Source organism: Phaseolus vulgaris, chromosome 2 (genome assembly GCF_000499845.2).
Source record: "Phaseolus vulgaris cultivar G19833 chromosome 2, P. vulgaris v2.0, whole genome shotgun sequence".
NCBI lineage: Eukaryota > Viridiplantae > Streptophyta > Magnoliopsida > Fabales > Fabaceae > Phaseolus > Phaseolus vulgaris.
This window is the reverse complement of record NC_023758.2, coordinates 25,294,702-25,318,229: the sequence shown is the minus strand read 5'-3', so window position 1 is coordinate 25,318,229 and position 23,528 is coordinate 25,294,702. Positions and strand designations below refer to the sequence as shown.

The 23,528-nt window shown below is 29.5% G+C and overlaps 1 protein-coding gene and 1 long non-coding RNA gene across 2 annotated transcripts; one reads left to right on the top strand and one right to left on the bottom strand.

The window, feature by feature from the left end:
- Nucleotides 1-1,804: 1,804 nt before the first annotated feature.
- Nucleotides 1,805-3,022, bottom strand: LOC137809258 (uncharacterized). The gene has a single exon (XM_068610393.1). The coding sequence runs from the start codon at nt 3,020-3,022 to the stop codon at nt 1,805-1,807; it is 1,218 nt and encodes a 405-aa protein (XP_068466494.1).
- Nucleotides 3,023-15,134: 12,112 nt separating this feature from the next.
- LOC137811055 (uncharacterized) lies at nt 15,135-22,144 on the top strand. Its single transcript, XR_011081019.1, has 2 exons — nt 15,135-15,405; nt 17,178-22,144. It is a non-coding gene; the product is annotated as an uncharacterized lncRNA (long non-coding RNA).
- The last annotated feature ends 1,384 nt before the right edge of the window (nt 22,145-23,528 follow it).

The window sequence follows — 23,528 nt, the reverse complement described above, 5'->3', positions numbered from 1 at the left end:
CTTATTAAAGCACTACATAATATTTAATACTTTATGATAATATTTCATTAATAATGGATCTTTTACCTGATACTCCCCTTGCACATGTCCTACCGAAAGCTGAGAGTCACTTTTGCAAATGACATTTTTTGACTCCCATGTCCCTAGCTAACAGCAATCCTGCAATAAGAGCTTCATATTCAGCTTGGTTGTTGGATGTTCTGAACTCAAATCTTAACATCATCTCTACTTGGAAGTTATCTCGTCCTTCAAGTACTATCCCTGCTCCACTTCCTTTTTTGCTTGACGCGCCATCTACATATAATGTCCACTGCTCCTGTTGTGTTGTTGTCGGCATTTGAATAATGAAATCCGCAAGGGATTGGGCTTTGATTGGTCCTCTTGGTTCGTATTTGATTCCATATTCTGAGAGCTCCATCGTCCATGTCACCATTCTACCTACAAGTTCTGGTTTTCTCAAAATTTTAGATATTGGATAGTCTATTCTTACAAATTATCTGATGATTCTGAAAATATGGTCGAAGACGTTTTGCGGCATACACCAGTGTTAGGGCGACTTTTTCAACCTTGGGATATCTGGTTTCGGCATTTTGAAGGGACCTACTCACAAAATATATTGGTTTTTGATCTGGGCTTTCTTGGACTAAGGCAGCTCCTATAGCTTCATGTGAAGTTGCTAGGTAAACTATGATAGGTTGGGTTGACACAGGTTTAACTAAGATTGGTGGTTCGGCTACTATACTTTTGATTTGAGAAAAGGCTTGTTCACATCGCTCATTCCACTCAAAGGTTTCAGATTTTTTCAACAAGTTTACTATCGGTTTAGTTCTCTCGACCAATATTGGTAAGAATCTTGACAATGAGTTCAGCTTTCCCACTAGTCTTTGTACTTCCTTCAAGTTTTTTGGACTTCCCATCTTCATTATTGCTTCACATTTATCAGGGTTTGCCTCAATATCTATTTGTTAACATGAACCCCAAAATTTTTCCTCCTCTTACACCAAAAACACACTTTTCTGGATTGAGACGAATATTGTACTTTCTTATTCGTGCAAACATCTCCTCAAGGTCTTCTAAATGTTTCTCTACTTCTCTTGATTTTACAATCATATCATCAACATAAACTTCCATGTTCTTTCCAATTTGTTTTTTGAACACCTTGTCCATCAACCTTTGATATGTTGCTCCAGCGTTCTTCAAACCGAAAGGCATGACTTTATAACAATAATTTGCAGTATTTGTGGTGAAAGCTGTTTTTGGGATATCCGGTTCATACATTTGTATTTGATTATACCCTGAATAGGCATCAAGAAAGCTCATTATCTCTTGACCAGACGCTTCATCTACCAATCAGTCTATGTTGGATAATGGATATGTGTCTTTCGGGCAAGCTTTATTCAGGCCTGTATAATTTGTGCACATTCTCCATTTTCCATTCGGTTTCTTAACAAGCACCACATTGGATAACCATGTCGTATACTGAGCCTCTCGAATGAAACCAGCTTGCATCTTTTCGGTTTCCTCAATTGCTTCCTTTCGTCTTTCTTCTCCCAATTTTCTTCGTTTTTGAGATACCGATCTTGCTTCTCGGCAAACAGACAACTTGTGACAAATTACCTCCGGATCAATTCCAGAAATATCATATGGTTTCCAAGCAAATAAATCTTTTTTGTTACATAACACCGTGATGAGTTTGTTCACGCAAACTTCCACCTATATAAGTACATTGCCTCTCGTCCCGGCCCAATACCACAATTGTTGTCTCTTCTTTTGGTTCTAACCTCTCATCATTTAATCTGGGGTCCTAATCCACCATTGCCACAATTCTTTCAGTATCTTTATTCGTCTTCAAATTCATCTTCAAACCTGTCGCATAACATTCCCGAGCATCTTTTTTATTGACATAAACTGTTGTTATCTCCCCATTCTCTGTCAGGAACTTCATGGCTAGGTGTGGTGTTGATACTATTGCCCCCAACTTGTTTAAAGAAGACCGTCCCAATAACACATTATATGACGTGGAGGCATCTACCACCAAATACCTGATTTTAATCTTTTTAGTTTTGCTGCCTCTTCCAAATGTTGTCATTAGATCAACATATCCTTTGGTGCTAACTCTTTCACTCGAGAAGCCAATGATTTGCTCTCGGAAGGGTACTATATCTTCTTCTCTCAAGTGTAACCTTTTGAAAGTATCCCAAAATAGAATATCAACTGAACTCCCCTGATCAACCAAGGTTTTCATGACAGCATATTCGGCTATTTCTACCGTTATCACCATAGGATCATAATGGTCAGGATCAATTTCTTGAAAATCTTCATCTGTGAAAAGCATCGGTGGCAGAGTTCTTCTTTTAAAAATATGATTAATGGTTCTGATACTTCTCCAATGTTGTTTTCTTGTTGACAAGGATTCTTTTCCAGAGAACCCACCTGAAATTGTATTTATAAACCCTCTGACTGGCCTTCTCAGACTTTGTTCCCTACTTCGCCTTACTGATTGGGTGTTTTGATAAACTCTATCACCTCTTCTCTCTGGCCTTCCACCCCTTTTATCATCTCTCTTTTCCACTCTTCTATCTTCTCTTCTTTCAAATCTTTCCACTCTTCTCTCTCCTACCTCTCCCCCTTTCAAACCTTTCTTCGAACTTAACCTCATTCTTGTATTTCCTCCTCGGGTGAAACGTTTCAACTGCCCCGCTTGGATCAATTCTTCTATTCTATCTTTCAACCCAATGCATTCTTTTGTATGATGACCATGATTTTTATGATACTCACAATGCCTAGTGTGATTTGCTCTCTCTAGTGTTCTTGCTTTTCTTGGTGGTGGTATTATTTCTGCTACCATGGCTTCCTGTAAAACTCTTGCTCTGTTTGTATTCAAAGGTGTGTATTGTTGGAATTTTCGACTTCTAAACTCTTCTCGGGCCCTTCTGACCATAGGTCCACTTTCTCTTTCCATCACCTTTTTTTCACCTCCATCAACCCTCACCTGGCTTCGGAACTCTCTTAGTTCTTCCATTTGCATAAATTTTGACGCTCGCTGCCTTAATTCATCCAAATTAGTCGCGGGTTTTTTGCAAAGGTTGTCGGCAAATGGTCCCGGTTTTAATGTTGTTATCATATGATGCATGGTAACGGGCTGAGATTTCGAATACCTAAGGCGACCTTTCCAAAGCGTTCCATGAACATTCTTAACGACTCCCCCTTCTCTTGTCTTATATTTACCAAGGCAATCGATGTTAAATGATGAGGGCGACTAGTTGCAAACTGAGCACCAAACTTTTCCACCAATGTATTGAAACAATCAACGCTCAAAGGTGGGAGGCGCGTGAACCAACTCAATGTTGCTCCTTTCAGCGTCGTAGGGAACACCCTGCACATAACAGCATCATTCCACGTATATAAACTGATCTGAGTGGTATATATTGCAATATGTTCATCAAGGTCTGTACTTCCATCATATTTGTCAATGGTCAAATTTTTCCAATTGTCAGGTAATGGAGTATCAACTATAACATCATAGAACGGATGCTTTCTGGAAGATGTTCCTGCAAAAACCTCAGAGTTTTCAAGCAATCTTCTTTTGGTTTGGGAACTTTCATTGTGATGAATCCTTTCATTCACCTGTGCTCTAGGCTGAACGATTTCAAAGGATGAATTCAAAACTGTTTCCTCTTGTAACTTTCTCCTCATATGTGCATTTTCGGCTCTCAACATACTTAATTCTTCCTCATTATTATTTTTTAACATATCAAATTCTGTTTGTAGTTGTACCAACATTGCCATTAGCATGTTAATATTGTCTGTCTGCTCTCCACCTTGTTCTTCTCTTTGATTCATCTTGTTTTCAACCTTTTTCAGCTACTTCTCGGCCCCATGGTGGGCGCCAAAATGTTCTTACAACAAGGACCAAGAACACTAGAATCAGGTTGAAAAGATTAACTCTTGTACAAATCTTCCAATCTTGGGCTGGACTCTCTTGGTTTCTTCTTGGGCTGGATCCTCTCGGCTTCTCCTCACGCTGGGTGCTCTCAGCTTCTCTTCACGTTGGGTGCTCTCGGCTTCTCCTTCACACAGATGGGGGGTGTACCTGCAAGGCGCTCTGATGCCAAAGTCAGAAATAGATGTATGTTCATCACACAAAAATCATTCTTACCTGCTTCTTATGTTGACCTCCTATTTATACAATTTCCATAATGGACTTATGCTTTTACCTTTGGACTTTCTTTATACACCGTTTTATTATTTACGCACCCCCTAATGCAGGTTTTTATTTAATTGGGCCTTATTATAATAACATTTATATTTTGTTTTATTCTTTTATACATAAACTCTCGATTATGTCTTGTATCTAGCTCTCGGCTTAACCTCTCAGTTTTAGCCTACCAGTTCAATTCTAAATATCAAAATAATAATAATTATTATAAATTATTTAATCCCTATTTAAATGAAAATTTGAAATAAATAAAATTTCTAAATATCCAAAATCCTAAATAAACACAAATCATAACTTATTTTATGTCATACATAAATAAAACTTCAAAAGTTTTTAAATATCCTAAATAAATACTAAATCATAAATTATTTTACTTCCTACTTAAATCAAAATTTAAGTTGTTGAAAATCTTAAATAAATAAATAAATATCCAAATATTTGTAATATCATTCTTAGATAAAATTAAAAAATAATTAAAATTTATAAATTAATCAAAATTCTAAATAAATTCATATCCTAAATTATTTAATTTCATTCTTAGATAGAAATCTAAAATTAATAAATTTTTACGTTTTCTAAAATCCTAAAGAAATATAAACCCTAAATTATTTTATCTCCTACTTAAATAATTTGGAGCGGGATGAAACAATTTTATGTTAAATGATTTCAAAGAATACAATAGGATTATTTCATACCAAATAATGAAATTTGGGTTATTTTGCTTTTTAAGATGAGTCCTTCTTTACATATAACGGTTCATTGTTATTTACTCTCTTAAGAAATTCTGTCAATTTGTTATACATGAATTATTTATCTATGTGTATTATTTATGTTCATGTATTGTTTATATTAGTTTAGTCAGTTTATTTTTTTTTATTCGCATATGCTAATGATTATTTCTTATATATTTGTATTTTTTTTGTCATTTACATTTATATTTATTTATATATATATATATATATATAATAAATACAAATACTAAATTAGTGAATGTGATACTTAAATAAAAATTTACAACATATAAAATTTCTAAATTATTTAAAATTTTAAATAAATAAAAATCCTAAATTATTTAATGTCCTACTTAAATAAAATATCTAAAATAAATAAAATTCTAAAATTATTCAAAATATTAATAAATAATCATTCTAAATTATTTAAGACCCTACTTAAATAAAAATTTGAATTAAATAAATTTTTTAAAATATCTAAAATCCTAAATAAATACAAATCATAAGTTATTTTATGTCATACATAAATAAAATTTCAAATTTTTTTACAAATCCTAAATAAATACAAAATCGTAAATTATTTTATTTTCTACTTAAATAAAATATAAAATAAATAAAATTTAAAAGTTTTCAAAAATCTTAAATAAATAAAAATCCAAAAATTTGTTATGTCATTCATAGATAGATATTGAAAATTAATAAAATTTCTAAATTCATAAAAATTCTAAATAAATCCATATCCTACACTATTTTATGTCATTATTAAATAAAAATTAATAAATTTTTACGCTTTCTTAAATCCTAAATAAATACAAATCCTAAATTATTTTATTCCATATTTAAATAATAATCTCAAATAAATAAAAATTTTAAAATTACTTATTCGTATAGGTTGATGTTTGTTTCTTATATATTAATATTTTCATTATAATTTTATTTTTATTTTAGTTTTTTCTTATTTACAAATATGTAATTATGTGAATTATATTTTTATACAAAAGAAAGTGAAGAAAAAAAAGCGTCAAATAAATCAACAAAACTTGGAGCGGAATGAAATAATTTTATGCTAAATGACTTCGAAGAAGACAATAGTATGGTTTTTGAACCAGAGGTTAACATACCAAATAATGAAATTGGGTTAGGATGAGTCTGGTTTTACATAACTGTTTATTGTTACTTACTTTTTTAAAAAAAATTTGTCAGTTTGTTAAACTTAAATTATTTATTTATCTGTATTGTTTATGTTCATATATTATATGTTTATTTATTTTTATTTACATATCTAATGATTATTTCTTATATATTTTTTATTTTTTTAATTTATTTTGTCATTGACATTTATATATATATATATATGAAATAAATACAAGTCCTAAATTATTGAATGTCATACTTAAATAAAAATTTACAATAAATAAATTTTCTAAATTATTTAAAATTTTAAATAAATAAAAATTCTAAATTATTTAATGTCTTACTTAAATAAAATATATAAAATAAATAAAATTATGAAATTATTCAAAATATTAATAAATAATAATTCTAAATTATTTAATTCCTATTTAAATGAAAATTTTAAATAAATAAAATTTCTTATATATCTAAAATCCTAAATAAATACAAATCACAAATTATTTTATGTCATAAATAAAATTTCAAAAAATTTTAAAAATCCTAAATAAATACAATATCAGAAATTATTTTATTTCTTACTTAGATAAAAATATAAAATAAATAAAATTTTCAAGTTTTCAAAATTCTAAATAAATAAAAAAATTATAAAAATTTTAAAGTTTTCAAAATCCTAAATAAATAAAAATCCAAAAATTTGTAATGTTATTCTTAGATAAAAATCGAAAATGAATAAAATTTCTAAATTAATCAAAATTCTAAATAAATCCACATTCTACATTATTTGACATCATTCTTTGATAAAAATCTAAAATCAATAAATTTTTACGTTTTCTAAGATATTAAATAAATACGAATCCTAAATTATTTTATTCCCTACTTAAATAATAATCTCAAATAAATAAAATTTCTAAAATTAATTATTCTATTTGCTCAGGTTTGTTTCTTATATATTAATATTAATATTTACATTAATTTTATTTTTATATTCTTATTTTCTTATTATATATATATATGTATATATGTATATATAAATTATATTTTTATAAAAAAAACTGAAAGAAAATACACTGAATAAATCAACAAAACTTTGAGCGGGATGAAATAATTTTATATTAAATGACAATAAGATTGTTTTTAGGCAAAGGTTAACATACAAAATAATGAAATTTGGATTATTGGGCTTGTAGGATGACTCCTGTTTTACATAACTGTTTATTGTTAGTTACTTTCCTCAAAAGTTTTGTCAGTTTGTTATACTTAAATTATTTATTTATGTGTATTATTTATTTTCATGGATTGTTTATATTAATGTTAGTATGTTTAGTTTTTTTTATTTGCTAATGATTATTTCTCATATATTTGTATTTTTTTTTATTTTTTCATTTACAATTAGGCATATATATATAATATTTATTATATATATTATATTTTTATTTATAATAGTAAATGAAAACGTGTCAATTAAATCAACAAAATTTGGAGCGGGATGGAACAATTTTTGTAGGTTAAATGATTTCAAAGAAAATAATAAAATTGTTTTTGAAGCACAGGTTAACATGCCAAATAATTAAATTCAAGTTATTCACCTTTTAGGATGAATCCTCTTATAACATATCTTTAAACATTGTTTATATTAATTTTAGTATGTTTAGTTTTTTTATTTGTTCATACATGCTAATGTTTATTTCTTATATATTAATATTTGATTTGTATTTTTTTATTTTCTTATTCACATTTACATTTATATATATATATATATTTAATTATATAATTATATTTTTATACAAAATCGCGCTAAATAAGTCAACAAAACTTAAAGTGGGATGAAAGAAAATATATATGTTAAATGACTTAAAAGAATGTGATAAGATTATTTTTGAAGTAGGTGTTAACATACCAAATTATTACATTCGAGCTATACATCTTTTAGGATGAATCATTTTTTTACATAAGTGTTTATTTTTACTTACCAAATTTATGTGGTATTTTTTATTAAACTTATTTTATGATATTATTATTATAATTTAAATATGATACATAAAATTAGTTTATTTGTTGGACACGAGGACACGGGAACACAGGGACACAGATCTATATATTATATAATTATAAATTATATAAATTGACAATAAACATTTATGTGCACAAGTATTAATTTATATGACAAAATGTGACTTCATAATTTAATATGATTTTCGCCTACAATATGTTTCTGGAAGAAACACACATTTTTTATTACTTTTTACTATAATTGTACTTGGTATAATATAATGAATTAATTTTTTAATTGCAATAATTATTCTGAGAGATTTTTGCATATTAACATAGCATGAAGTTGGTGAACAGTACTTCATTTTCTTCGTAAATATCTTATGGGAACATAATATTAGATAATTATTTATATAATGTAAATTTATTCAAATTATTTTTTTCTATTGTAATGTATTTGTTATGGCAAATATTTATTCATTCCTTTTTATTTATAATTAATTTATGGACTACTAATCTATGTAGCATAGACACTGACACGGGGACACGGGAACACGGGACACGGGGACACGGGGACACGGATCTATATATTATATAATTATAAATTATATAAATTGACAATAAACATTTATGTGCACAAGTATTAATTTATATGACAAAATGTGACTTCATAATTTAATATGATTTTCGCCTACAATATGTTTCTGGAAAAACCCACACATTTTTTATTACTTTTACTATAACTGTACTTGGTATAATATAATGAATTAATTTTTTAATTACAATAATTATTCTGGAAGATTTTTGCATATTAACTTAGCATGAAGTCCGTGAACAGTACTTCATTTTCTTCGTGAATATCTTATGCGAAAATAATATTAGATAATTATTTATATAATGTAAATTTGTTCAAATTATTTTTTTCTATTGTAATGTATTTGTTATGGCAAAAAATTATTCATTCATTTTTATTTATAATTAATTTGTGGACTACTAATCTATGTAGCATAGACACTGACACGGGGACACAGGGACACGGGGACACGGGACACGAATCTATATATTATATAATTATGAATTATATAAATTGACAATAAAGATTTATGTGCACATATTATGTTCCAGATTATTTTTTGGAGCAGAAAGATGCTTTTCATGACTGGTTCACAAGGATTTGTTTCTTATTTTTATAATCATAATAACAATTTATACAATAAAGTTTGTATTTTTAGAAAATTAATGTATTTTTCCTTTTTAAAATTGTATTAAAATCGTACTAGAATTGTCAGAAATCTAACAAATACTTTTTGAATTGGACACTTCACGGATACGTGGCTTACATGTGTCATACGAGTGTTAGTGTCCGATACGAATATCGGACACCGACACGCCATTTAAAAGGAGTGTCTGAGCTTCATAGCTACTAATATATATTACAAATTTATAATAAGTTAAGTTAAATTTTTTAACATTTTAATTTCATTTCTTAATTTTACAATTTTCATATGTAAAAGAATAATATTTTTTTAATTATAATATTAATATTTATATATAATAAAATGTTGTAAAAAATTTTGTGCGTTGCACGGGTTAAATATATTCATAAATTTTTAATTATTTATGTTATATTAAATTCATTAATATAAAAGTATGTAAACTTATACTATTGCAATACATTTAATTTAATTTCATCAACTTAATAATTTATATATCTAAATAAAATTATTATTTCTAATATTAATATTTACATATAAAATATTAGAAAAATTCTCGTGCGTTGCACAGGTCATCGTACTAGTCTTTTAACATTTCTAAGAGATTGTATTTTATCATTGAAATAATATATGGAGAAATTTTATGAGATACCAGCAACTAAAGAGTATTTAGGAGTTTTATAGTCAGAAAGTATTTATATGTTTCTGATTGAGATGTTATCTTTTCTCTCACAAAATCTTCTTCTTACAAGACAAAAATATGAGATAATTCAGAAGTTGTTAAAAAAACTCATGCATATATCTTGATATACAACTTTGAATTATGACTCTTCATATTATGAGACACAACCTAGGTAGCACAGACACTGATACGATACAGATATGGACATAAAGATACATCTAATTTCTAAAATGTAGGACACGAAGACACATATCTATATATTATATAATTATGAATTATATAAATTGACAATAAAGATTTATGTGCACAAGTATGTTTCAGATTCTTTTTGGAGCATAAAGATGTTTTTCATGATTGATTCAAAAGGATTTGTTCCTTATTTTTATAATCATAATAAATTTTTATACAATAAGTTTGAGTTTTTAGAAAATTAATGTATTTCTCCTTTTTAAAATTGTGTTAGAACCGTGTTAGAATTGTCATAAATTTAACAAATATTTTTTGAACTAGACACTTCATTGATATGTGATACGTGTCCTACAAGTGTCGTACAAGTGTCGATATCCTATACATGTGTCTGACACGGACACGCTATTTAAGAAGAGTGTTTGAATCTCATACGACACAACCCCTTCCACTAAAATAAACAATTATAGTAAAAATAAAAACATAGAAAACTCAAAATTGTGAAAAAATACATAATTGTTTTAATTTGAACAACTAGAATTAATATGATACATCGGTTGTTTAATATAAACAAGTCAAAAATTGTAATTTTGATCTCTTTTAGATTTTTTTTTTAATATTTAGTTTTATACACATTTATTATCTATTAGATCTGGATGTGGGGTTGACCAGTTCCAAATTTTCTTGTAGGATTTTTTGTTTTGAGTAGATTGTAATTTGATTGAAATTGAAAGTGTTGTGATTGAGAATTGGTTGTTTGATTTTAAATGATTTTGGATTTAGAAATCATATATATGTATAGATGGACATAATAGCTCAATGATTCAATGAGAGTGTTTGTGTCATTCTGAGCAAAAATTGTCAATGTAATGTGTAGATTTATAAATTTATGAATTGAATGAATTGTTGGTTTAGAATTTAACAGGCATAATAGTATTATGCAGATTTCTTTGCATATCTCGCTTAGGCGAGCTAATTCTCGCTCAAGCGAGAATAGAATGGAAAAAGGAGGTGCTCTCGGTCCCTTCTCGCTCAAGCGAGTAAATTCTTGCTCAAGCGAGACCTAGGATGAAATTTTGGGTGCTCTCGGGTTGAATTTTGCTCAAGCGAGAAAATTTTCACTTGAGCGAGACCCATTCTCGCTCAAGCTAGAATCTTTATACAAAAAAAAATAAATTTTTATTTTTGCTTTTGAAAGCCTAATGTATTATTGTTTGTTCTTTTTAAGTGACTGAATCTTATTTAAAAATATAACTAAAGGAACTTAGTTCTGTGTTTCAGTGAATTTTGAGATATATTTAGATTGTTTTGAAAAGTCTAAAATATGATGTGATTGAATGGTGCATTGATGTGTTGCATGAGATATGAAATGGCGTGATAGTGTGATCAAGACATAGTATCTTTAGGAAAGGAAATACTGTGTTGAGATTGTTGTTAGGGTATATATTCATTTGGCTAAGTCTGAGGTTTGAAAAAACTTATCAGAGTAGATCAAATGGATTTACCCTATCATATGAGATTATGAGATATTAAGATGTTTATGCGCATGGCTGTGTGGATTTCACAGCGAGTAGTATGATAGGTGGAGGTCTCTGAATGTTAATTTCAATACATGAGTCTTCCGGAAGTAGAGTCAAGTATCTATGTGCTGTAAGTAAGTAGAAGTCTGACATGTGAAAGATGAATTATAAATTTTAATAAACACTTGATGAAATATGTTCATTAATTTGAAATTGAAATTATATAGAAATTTTTATATAACTAGCTTACCGTGTCCTTTGTTTGTGTTTGCTTTCTTTAATAGTATAATTACACGGGAGCATATGAGGTTGCAAGTAATAGAGTTCATCAACCAGAGGAGAAGATGCTTTTAATTTGAGTGATTTGTTTTGTTTTAAAACTTTTGTGTATATATTAAAATCCCTATGAAGAGGGATATCTTTTTGAGATACAATTATGAGATAGTTGTATATATTCATATGTTAATTAGATATTGTTTGTTTTACTTTTATTTTATTATATATATGGGTAAAAATTAGGGATGTTACATATATTCTAAATTAGTCTCTAAAAGACTAATAAAGACTAATTTAGAACATAAGTAGTTAGTAGTTAAAACCTTGGTAGCTAATAGTTAGATATCAATTTAAAAATTATTTATAATTTTTTATTAATAATAAAAAATATTTTAGATACCGATAATTTTTTAGTTTATAAAATGGTTTCTAATGTAATTAATATAGTGATTAATTATTTTGGTCTTTAAAATTAGTTTCTATTTAATTTAATGATTTTCTTGCCGTGAAAATAAAGTGTGTCAAATTATATATTAAATTAAAATATTTTTTTCTAATATCTGAATACTAACAACATCACATTTAAAAAGAGAGAGAAAACTTAACTAAAATCACATAGTTTATAAGAAAAATTTCTTAGCTTTCTTTAAATGGAATCTTTAACTAACATGTCTTATACATGAACTCTGGATTAGTTCTGACGTAAGGCTTCATTCCCTAAACAGATACATATGTTTGGTTGGTTTATCCAAGAAGTCAGGGATATCAAATAACAACAAAAGTTAGGTAGTTAGAAATAAACGAATGACCAATAGAATTAACTAAATAATTTTCTGTCCAAAAGAAATATAAGAAAGAGGTGTTGTTTTGTGTGGTTCTGAATATTGATGATCGAATACCATACATTCTACCTTTTTATGACTTCTTACATTCAGACTAAATTATATTAGTTGGGTTAAGCATTTTCTCTGGAGCTTAACTTCAGTAACAATTTCGTAGCTAAAATGATAGTAAGAGAAGTTGATGATGGATTTGTGTCATGTTATTTATATATTCACTTTATACATAAAATAGGTTATGATTTTCATGCCTGTATTCAAGTGTTTTATTTTTATTTTTCTTGCATATTAAGGAAGATACTTCACCTATGTGAATGAGATTGTTGCAATCAACTCATGGCTTTTGTTTTCTGCATTATATCCTTTGAGATTTATACTGTACATTTTTTTCCAAAAATACCTTTGGTGGAATTTTTTATTTGAAATAGATGAGTATGAAGCTTAGTTCTGAAAATTGAGTTTTGGAAAGACCTTCCAAAATAAACAATCTTGAAATATTTGTGTGTATTTTGATTTTTGGAAATGAGAATCTGGAGATGATTTTAAAATGGAAAACGTATTTTAGAAAGTGAAATCCGAAAAGTTAGTTATAAATTTCAGAATATGAATTATCAAAGAAGAGATGACAAAGCAATGTGGGGGCGGTCTACAGTTTACTAAAAAAAAAAAAAAATTTGTCTATTTCAACTCGTTAATTTGTTTAGACTTATTCTATATAATTCTTAGTCCACACAAACATATTTTAAAAATTTATAAATTTCTTTCTGCACTTTCATAATTTCTTCTTGTAGTCTCATATTCTCGAAAAATCTAAAATTATTCATTCCAAATTTTACAATATAGAATACAAATTTGTATTTTGGATTGTGCAATCTAAAATATTATAGAATCCGAAACTCAAATTTTAACTTCTATATTTTATAACCCAGGAAGTCTCTAAATTCCATATTTTGGAATTACAGAAAAAACATTCAATGAAAAATATCAAAAGGTAATTTGAGTTTTTTTTTTTAAGTATGGGGTGTAAAAAGAAAGGCATGGAGGTACAGGAAGAAACTACCCTCAATCCTAATTCATAATACTTTCATGAAATTCGATAATGATTTTTTAATATTTAATAGTGTTTTCCTGTTTTTTTTCTAAAATGCATAAATTATTTAGGTTTCAATACTCATCAAATGCTAAATGCAATACTCATACCTTAATCTTTTCTATAATAAAATTTAAATATTGTATTATTATATATATATAATAATATATATATATAATATTTTATATTATTTTTTAAATTAGAATAGTAATCATGTGTCTACATGTATTACCTTAAAAAAAATTATATATTTAATGAAATATTTTATTATTCAATTTATTAGTACGGTTGAAACTCAAATTTCATTTAAATTCAAAATATCATTATAATTTCGTTTTACTCATATCTTGTTACACAGGTGTCGTGAGAATAATATTATAAGATAATTTAATTAATTCATTAAATAAGAAAAAAATAACTTAAAAAAAAATTATTCAAAATTTATATTTACAAGTTTTATTTTTATTAATTTAAAAAAAAGAATCTTATGCATGTTGGTTCGCAAACTAATCAACCTGCGGGATAGACCAAGAAAACCAACCCGTATTTTTTTTATATGGGACGGACCAAATACAAAATGAACATATGTGGGACGGACTGATTGCCATCACGAATTTGAGTTTTAAAAAGAGTTTTTAAAGAACTTATGAGAGTATTTATGTCATTTTAGTTTTGTGGTATGATGTAGGTTGTAAAATAATATAGTGCACGGAAGCAAAAGCCTCCAATGATTAACCCATATTGAAACGAATCTAATGTTGTGATAGCATTGGGCCTGTCTAAAGAGAATTCCAAAACTTTTATTCAGGATTGTTTCTTCACCCACCTCCGTAATTTCTTGTAACACTTCCATATTTTTTAAAATATAAATAATATTCTTTATTTTATTAATTTTTATTTTATTTTAGAATGGGTTATCCGAAAAACTCTTAATTATAGAATTCAGAATGCATTATTGGATTGAAAATTCTAGATTCTATAATCAGAATGCGTTTCTTTAAAAAAAATATGGATTATGGAATCCATAGTATTTATGGATCCATAAATACCTTCCAAATTTTGTAATCTTGAATGTATTTTCTTAAAAAAAAAAAAGTTAATGATTGTATTTTTTTTAAGGAACAAATGGTCTTTTCACTTGATCTATTGGGTGTATATAGAATCGATGGAGTTGCGTGAAGAAACAACGTTTATTCAGTTTCTAGAGAGCCCACAAAGAGCTAAACGCAGCCTTTATCTGTTTGTCAGATCTATAATATTGTTTCAAGTGATTGATTCTTTCTTATTCCACAGTTTCTTTCAATTTCATTTGCCCTAATTACTCAACGGAGGGTTCTCTCCCCTTTGCAACCCATTCAATTATCATCATTTTGCGTGCAATGATCTGAACCGTTTTTGTTGCTCCACCATTATTAGTTTTAATTTGTGGAAGACGTTTCTGATCATTCATGCAAAATGATGTCAATTTGTGGGTTTATTTTACCGGGGTTTAATCCATCTTGCAAAACAAAACGTAAATCACGAGGTATGAATTTCGATTCTTATTATCCTTATCTTTTATTCAATCAGATATTTCTTTGTTTTCGGTGGAATCTCAATTTTGCTGACATGACATTTGAGTTTATGCTAAAAAAGGAAAATTATAGTCTGCAGTCTTAGGGTTTGTCTCCTTTAATTTGGATGGAAGAGGGAACTGTGATTGGTCTTTTTTCAACTAATTGAATTCGCTGTAAAGTTTATGTACAACTTTTTGTTTCCATTACAAATATTCTTTAGGCTTATCGCGAATTAGTTAAAGATATCTTGTTTATTGATTTAAGGTTTAGTCTATGTAAGAGGGATTTTTTATTTTCACCTCAAATTAAAACCCTTTGGGGATTATTGCTGGAGCCAGCACCCTTGGTTAACATGTCTGCGATTTTTATTATACTTTGAGGGATTCCAGTTAAAATCATTTGGGGGATTTCGCTATACTGTGAGGGATTCCAGTTAAAATCATTTGGGGGATTGCTCAGGGCGTTGTAAGCGTATTATTCTTTCGCTATTTCTTAAAACAGCTGGGTGTTCTGTTTTTTGTTGTTGTTGAGATTCAACATATTAGATCTTATAATTTCTCTTGTGAAAAGAGATATCGCTTTTCTTTCAAGGTTCAATCTAGACTGTTTTCCTTTGTTACTGCTTGTTTGATTTGGAGTTTAGAGTATCAGATCTAGTGTTGATATTTCATAGGTAAAAAATAACAAATAGTTTAGCTTGAGAGGGAATGATGACATCTTTTCCAAGCATACTCAGCGATAGATCTGTCAAAACGATCCAATGTCTATGAATTATTTTGACCTATTAAAAAGACAAATAAGTGCTTAATATAGAAAATTCATTCAATATCTAAATAAGGCATTTAATTTTCGAACAAACCATACATACCAAATAGTGATTAAATTCGAACTCCAAATAAGTAAGTCATTTTCCAAACCATCTTTTCCAAAGATCCATACAAGCAACTATATACTTTTCCTTCACAGCCAAAGATTTCACCAAATTAGTCTTCAAGTATATACTAGTATGAATTTCACTGCAAAAGATAACATCAAATGGCAGCAGAAATTTAATTGCAAAAAAATAACGCGAAAGATGCATACAGAAAATGGAATATTCACCTATCAATATATTATATTTATTTTTATCCGTAAACATTATTTATGTAAAATTTTATTATGATACTTTTATAATACTGTAAAAGGGTTCCTAGAGTCAATATCAATTCTTTAGGGCATCAACCATAACAATGGGTAAATGATCAAAATCAATTATGTTCTAGGGAAAATAAACTTTAGGTATAGTCTTCACCATAATCAAACATTATGTACATTAGAGGTTACTATTAGTCAATTTCTTCCTATCTTAAATTAAACTCAAATCCGAATAAAAGTGTGAAAGTGTAATTGATGTATGGGAAGATAACATTTTTTTTTACTTGTATAGACAAAGTAGGCTAGATAGTATCTGGAATTGGTTGTACAGTTCTGTAAGGTTTATTTATAGTGTTTAGTCATGCGTTATCTGTTGTAATGGGTCGAATCTATCGTATCAATGTTAGCTTTATTTTAGGGAGGTTCCCTAATTTCTCGAAGTGTTACTCGAATTTGGTGGGATATATCCTTAATTTTCAAGGAGTTCTTGCAATTGTCTTAACTGTTATTTATTGTAAGTGTTTTAAATTTGTCTTGAACTGGTCGGTCGGTCACCGAGACCGAGTGATGTGGCTCATCTAGTGTTGACCAATACACTTGTCCCCAGACTCAAGGAATGTTTACTTCTGAAGAGTTGAGATATGACTGTTGGGTATCTTGAGGTGAGAAGTGACAGACAAATTAAATGCTTTGTCAGAAACTTGACGCACATCTTGTCAGCATGTTGTTTGAGCGTTTTACTGTTTGATGAATTAGATCTAATGGTGGTGAGACCATGTTGTTTCAAATGTCGAGCACTGTACACCCTTGGATGGATGAGGATCTTAAGATTGCAAAAAAGAGGATATTTCATTCTCTCTTCTCTTCTTCTCTATAAATAGAGATGTTTGTTGAACATTATTACGTTTGCTTTTGCTTTCAGTTTCAGTATTGTTGAGTTTATCAATAGTTGTCCAACTGTCGAGTGCTTTGTCAACCTTCTTTCCATTGTATTTTTTGGGCTTTTGCATCAAGAGGTTAGTAATTGCTTCCTTTTCTAGGTTCTCTAGCATGGGGGGTCCTTAGGATCTTTAACGTTGCTCTTACCCAATTGCACCCAAATGCATGGGTGGCCCTCCAGGCCTTTAGGCTAATTTGTGATGCCTTTAGGTTGAAGTTGTCCCCTCAATCTTTTTTGTTTTATTATAATTTCGACCGACTCACCCTGTGGATTGGTTATCTTTATGTAGCCGTCCGGGCAGTATTCTTTTCACACACTTCACCTCATCTTATAAACATTTCAAGGAGAGGTATTTTAAAATGTTCATCAAGCCGGATGGTAGGCCATACTTTTATGACTTAAAGGGGAAACCCAAAATCCCCTTTCATTGGACACAATCGTCAATTCATTATTCATCTTGGCCGAGGTCCACCATGACTTTGCAAGACAAAGAAGTCTTTCACATACTTGATCAGCTTTCGAATAGGCTCCCTACTCAGAAACTTATGACCTTATACGAGTCATCCCAAAGATGGGTCGATTTAGCTGGTATGTTTCATTTTAATATACTTATTTTCTTTCTCCATGTTTACCATGTGCTTAATTTTCTCTGACTTTGCAAAAATTATGTCGCACATGTACCCAAAATCTAACAATGTACTGAAGCAATTGAAGCGACACACCGCCTAAAGACAAAAGGGGTCTATTGAGTTGATAGGTGTTGGAACATTTGCGCCAATCATTGACCTAGTCCCCTCGGTCGAACAACCCGTAAATTCAAAGAAGAGGGGGCGTCCAACTAAAGGGCCTCGACCCCGATCTCGTTTGGAGGCGGGATCGTCTTCGTATTCGCCTCGGTGCCATGAAAACGCCTCCAACTTGCCTGAGGTGTTCAAGTGGCGATGACGTATGAGGAGGAAAGTATCCTTATGGTTGCTCCCATGAGTGACTTGTTTCGGGACTAATCGAGATGCTGAGTCGCTCGCTCGTGGTGAGTTAGATGCTTGGGGATGAGCTGGAGAGGTGGCGAAGTTAAAAGCAGAACTGGACAAGTCCTCCAGCTCGTTGAAGACGACCCTTGAGGCGATGGGGTTGCTGGAAGAGAAAGTACGCCAAGTCAGTTTTGAAGCTGACAATACGAATGATAGAGTGGTGGCCCTGGAGGCTGAGAAGAGGAGTGAATTGTTTGACAAAAGATTTTCGCAAAGATTGAATAAGAATGAAGTTTTATCAACAATCACAGAAGGAGCAATCAAGGAAACCAAACAATCAAAGCAATTAAAATTGTTTGCAGAAAAACAATCGGTTGAAATTTCGTTTATAACAACAAAGACAAAAATCAAATCAAACAGTTTATAATGAGTGAGAGAGAGTGAGAGATTACACAATCAATTTATACTGGTTCACTCAACCCTGAGCTACATCCAGTCCCCAGAACAACCATTGGGTATTCCACTAGTAATCAATCACAGATTACACACACTCAATCACCACAAAGAGGTGATCTTGACCACATAAGAACACTCACCCTCTTTGCTTTCCACACAACCACAGTCAGAACACCCTCTGACCTTACAGGTTAACAAACTTTACAAGTATAGAAAAAAAACAATTACAAGAATAAAAAAGGAACAGATTACACCTGGTATTTCAGGAATCATAGAGTTCCTAAGACCAGTTCTTGAACCAATGCACATGCACAGCCTCTAAGCAATCTTGCAAAACTTTGAATCAAATCTCTTGTCAAAAACGTTTTCAATCTCACTTTTTGTGTATATTTTAATACAAAGAGAAACCATATTTATAACTCTTAAATCTAGCCGTTTTAGGCAGTTAATCACGAGCCAAAACAGTTTTTAATTCAACTGAAAACAAATTTAATAGGTTTTTGAGAAGTTGTTAAGGAATGTGACAATCAACCGGTTGAAATGTCATTTTAATCGACAGTTAGTCAACCAAGTCAAAAACAGTTTTGAAAACCTTCAAACAAGCTAAGTGTAAAACAACCGATTATATCGTGAATTCAACCGGTTGTTTTTCTCTTTGCTTAAAAACATTTTTCTCTTTTAAAACATATTGATTCAGTTTGTGCATAGGATTAAGAATGAACTTTACAATAATTCTAAACACCCTAGAACTAAGCTTCAATCAAAGCAACAAAGCATTGAGCCCTCATCACAGATTTGGTTCATCAAAGCTTTCATGTTCTACAATCTTCCCATATTTGATGAAGACAAATCCCTGAGATGTGTTTTGGAATGTCCTGTTTAGAATCTTGCTTAACCTGCATTCACAAGCAAAAATAGAAATACGGGATAATCTATTCTAGATTAATCAGGCACTATAAACTAGTTTTCACTATGTGATTTCCAAAGAGGAACATCAGTCAAATCAATGTGAGAAACCAGCCAAGCATGCATAGGTGCAGTACCAGAAAAACAATTGCTTATTTCACAGGAATAACCAGTTAAAATATGTATCAGAGTTTATAACAAGTCAAAAAACTAGTTAGAGCAATGTTCAATCAAATGTGAAAAACAAAACAGATGCAGATATAGGAACATTACAACCCAAAGCTCACTTCTCCCCCTATTTGTCTTCACAAATAAAATGATAGAAAGAGTTAAAAAAAACATAGATTCAAGGTAAGGCTTGTAGATCAATTATTCCCAATTCATTTCTTAATGAATAAAACATGTCTTTGGATAAGGGTTTTGTGAAGATGTCTGCAAGTTGTCTTTCAGTGGCAACAAATTGAATCTCACTATCACCATTACTGACATGATCACGAATAAAGTGATGTCGAATCTCAATGTATTTGGTTCTAGAATGCTGAATCTGATTTTTTTTTTTAGATTTATTGCATTTGTGTTGTCACAAAATAAAGGGACCTTGCTGACTTCAACCCAAAGTCCTATGACTGTTGCTTAATTCATAAGATTTATGCACAACAGCTCCCTGCAACTATGTACTCAGCTTCAGTAGTTGACAAGGCTACACAAGCTTTCTTTTTGTTGTGCCATGATATAAGGCTTGAACCAAGTAGATGGCATGTCCCACTTGTGCTCTTTCTATCCAATTTACATCCTGCAAAATCAGAATCAGAGTATCCAACTAAATGAATAGGAGAGTGTGAAGGATACCATAAACCCACAGATGTTGTTCCTTTAAGATATTTTTGGATTCTCTTGGCAGCTTTAAGATGAGATTCTCTTGGACTGGATTGAAACCTTGCACAAAGGCAAACAACAAACATAATATCAGGTCTACTTGCAGTAAGATGTAGTAAGGAACCAATCAACCCCCTGTACTTAGTTTGGTCCATTGTTGTTCCAGCTTCATCAGCACTCAAGTAATAGTTTGTAGACATTGGTGTTGTTGCACCTTTACAGCTTTCCATCTCAAACTTTTTGAGAATGTCTTTACAATACTTAGATTGACATAAGAAGATGCCTTCTTTGGATTGCTTGATCTGCAAGCCAAGAAAGAAGGAGAGTTCCCCCATCATTGACATCTCAAACTCCCCTTGCGTTGTTGTTACAAATTCTTCACATAGTTTATCATTAGAAAAGTAAAAAATAATGTTATCAACATATATTTGGACTAAGATTACAGTAGAATTAGACTTTTTAATGAAAAGAGTTGTGTCAATCTTTCCTCTTTCATAGTGGTGAGATAGAAGAAAACTACTTAACCTTTCATACCACTTCCTTGGTGCTTGCTTAAGACCATACAAGGCTTTCTTCAGCTTGTATGCATGATTAGGATGTAGGTGGGCTTCAAACTCGGGTGGTTGTGATACAAAGATTTCTTCATTCACTATTCCATTTAGGAAAGCGCTATTCACGTCATCTGAAAGAGCTTGAATCCATTCATGCAAGCAAAGGCTAGTAAGAGTCTCACAGCTTCTAACCTTGTTACTGGTGTTAAAGTCTCACCATTCCCTTCTTCTTGGTTGTATCCCTTAGCAACAAGTCTTGCCTTATTCCTTGTGATGACCCCTGAATCATCTGATTTGTTTATGAAAACCCATTTTGTTACTATGACATTCATTTGAGTTGTTCTAGGAACCAAAAACCATACATCATTCCTTACAATTTGGTTAAGCTCCTCATGCATAGCAGTAGTTCAATGTTCATCTTTGAGTGCACCATTGATTTTCTTTGGTTCAATCTTCAAGACAAACGTTGTATGATTGCAGAAGTTTACTACAATCCTTCTAGTAGACACACCCTGATTGATCTGCAGATTTTCAATCGTTAGTTTCGCATAATCAACCGGTTGATTTTCTATACAGTTTTCCAGGTTCTTCAAAAAGATATATTTTGCTCATCTTCTTTTGTACTGATCTTTGTTGGACCTTGCTCAGAATTGTTAGTTTCATAAAAAAAAATATATGCACAGATTCTTTAAAAATATATTCTCATAAAAAAATCCTAGAAAAATTAAGATCAGGTGGCAAGATCTGGTCCCCTAATAAATTTGGGTCCATGGATGTTAATTTGATTGTTAGGAACCTTAGGATTCTTGGGAACCGACTTTAGGATACCCTTATATATGTTCACAATGACTTATAAATAAACGTTTCCTTTTTTTATCACACAATGACTTATATAGATAAGTGTCTTTTTTATTTATTTACACGATTAAAATAATACTAAACCAATATATATATATATATATATATATATATATATTAATTTTTAAGTTTGAAAGAGAATGATAATAATTATGATATGATGATATAAATACATCATAATCATACTAGACACATGAAAAATCCTTTAATTTTCAAATCCTTTTCATTTTGAATAACTTCAAAAATTCCCAAATTTTTTTAAAAACATGATGAGCATGAAATTGAGAAGCATGATTATGTGAAGCATGATGCGAAACATGAAAAAACATTCTTTTTATGTAGTGATCACTGATTCTATCATTATCAAATCAATTGCGTATAATCGCGTATAATTGAGTACAATAATTACGTACAATTATTGCGTATAATTTGATAATCATTATTTACTTAATATGATTGTGTTTATATTTAATGTAGTTAAAATAAAATTTTACCAAGAGAATTCAAACAAACTATTCAAACAAAAATGTATGACACATGAATACTAAGCATGAGACAAAACGTTCTTTTTATGTAATCACTAGATTCTATCATTATCAAATTAATTGCGTATAATAAAGTACAATAATTAAGTATAATAATTGTGTGTGTAAAATTTGATAATCATTATTTCCTTAATAGGACTGTGTTTAATATTTTAAGTTGTTAAAATCACATTTTACCAAAAGAATTCAAACAAACTATTTAAACAAAAATTAACATTTCACAAAATTTAAACTTACCTAATTTGAAATCCCATATATATATATATATATATATATTATTTTATTTTTTTATAATGACTTGTAAATAAACGTTTTCTTTTTATCACACAATGACTTATATAGATAAGTGTCTTTTTTATTTATTTAAATCAATACAATAATACTAAACCAAGAATATATATATATATATATATATTAAATTTTAGGTTTAAAAGATGATGACAATAATTATTATATGAATGATATACATCATAATCATACTATGCACATAAAAAAATTAGGCAATTTTTTTGAAAGAGAATGATAATAATTATGATATGAATGATACAAATTTATTATAATCATATTAGACACATGAATTTTTTTTTTATTGAAGATTTAATTTTCAAATCCTTTTCATTTTGAATAACTTCACAAATTCTAAAAAAATTTGAAAACATGATGAGCATGATGATGAGAAGCATGCATAAATTGATAAACATGAGAAGCATGAAGCATGACTATGTGAAACATGGGAAAAAACGTTATTTTTATGTAATGATCACTAATCATTTAATTCGATTATTATTAAATTAATTGCGTATCATTTAATCAAGTACTTAAAATCAGGAACAGTAATACACTGTTTCATAATCT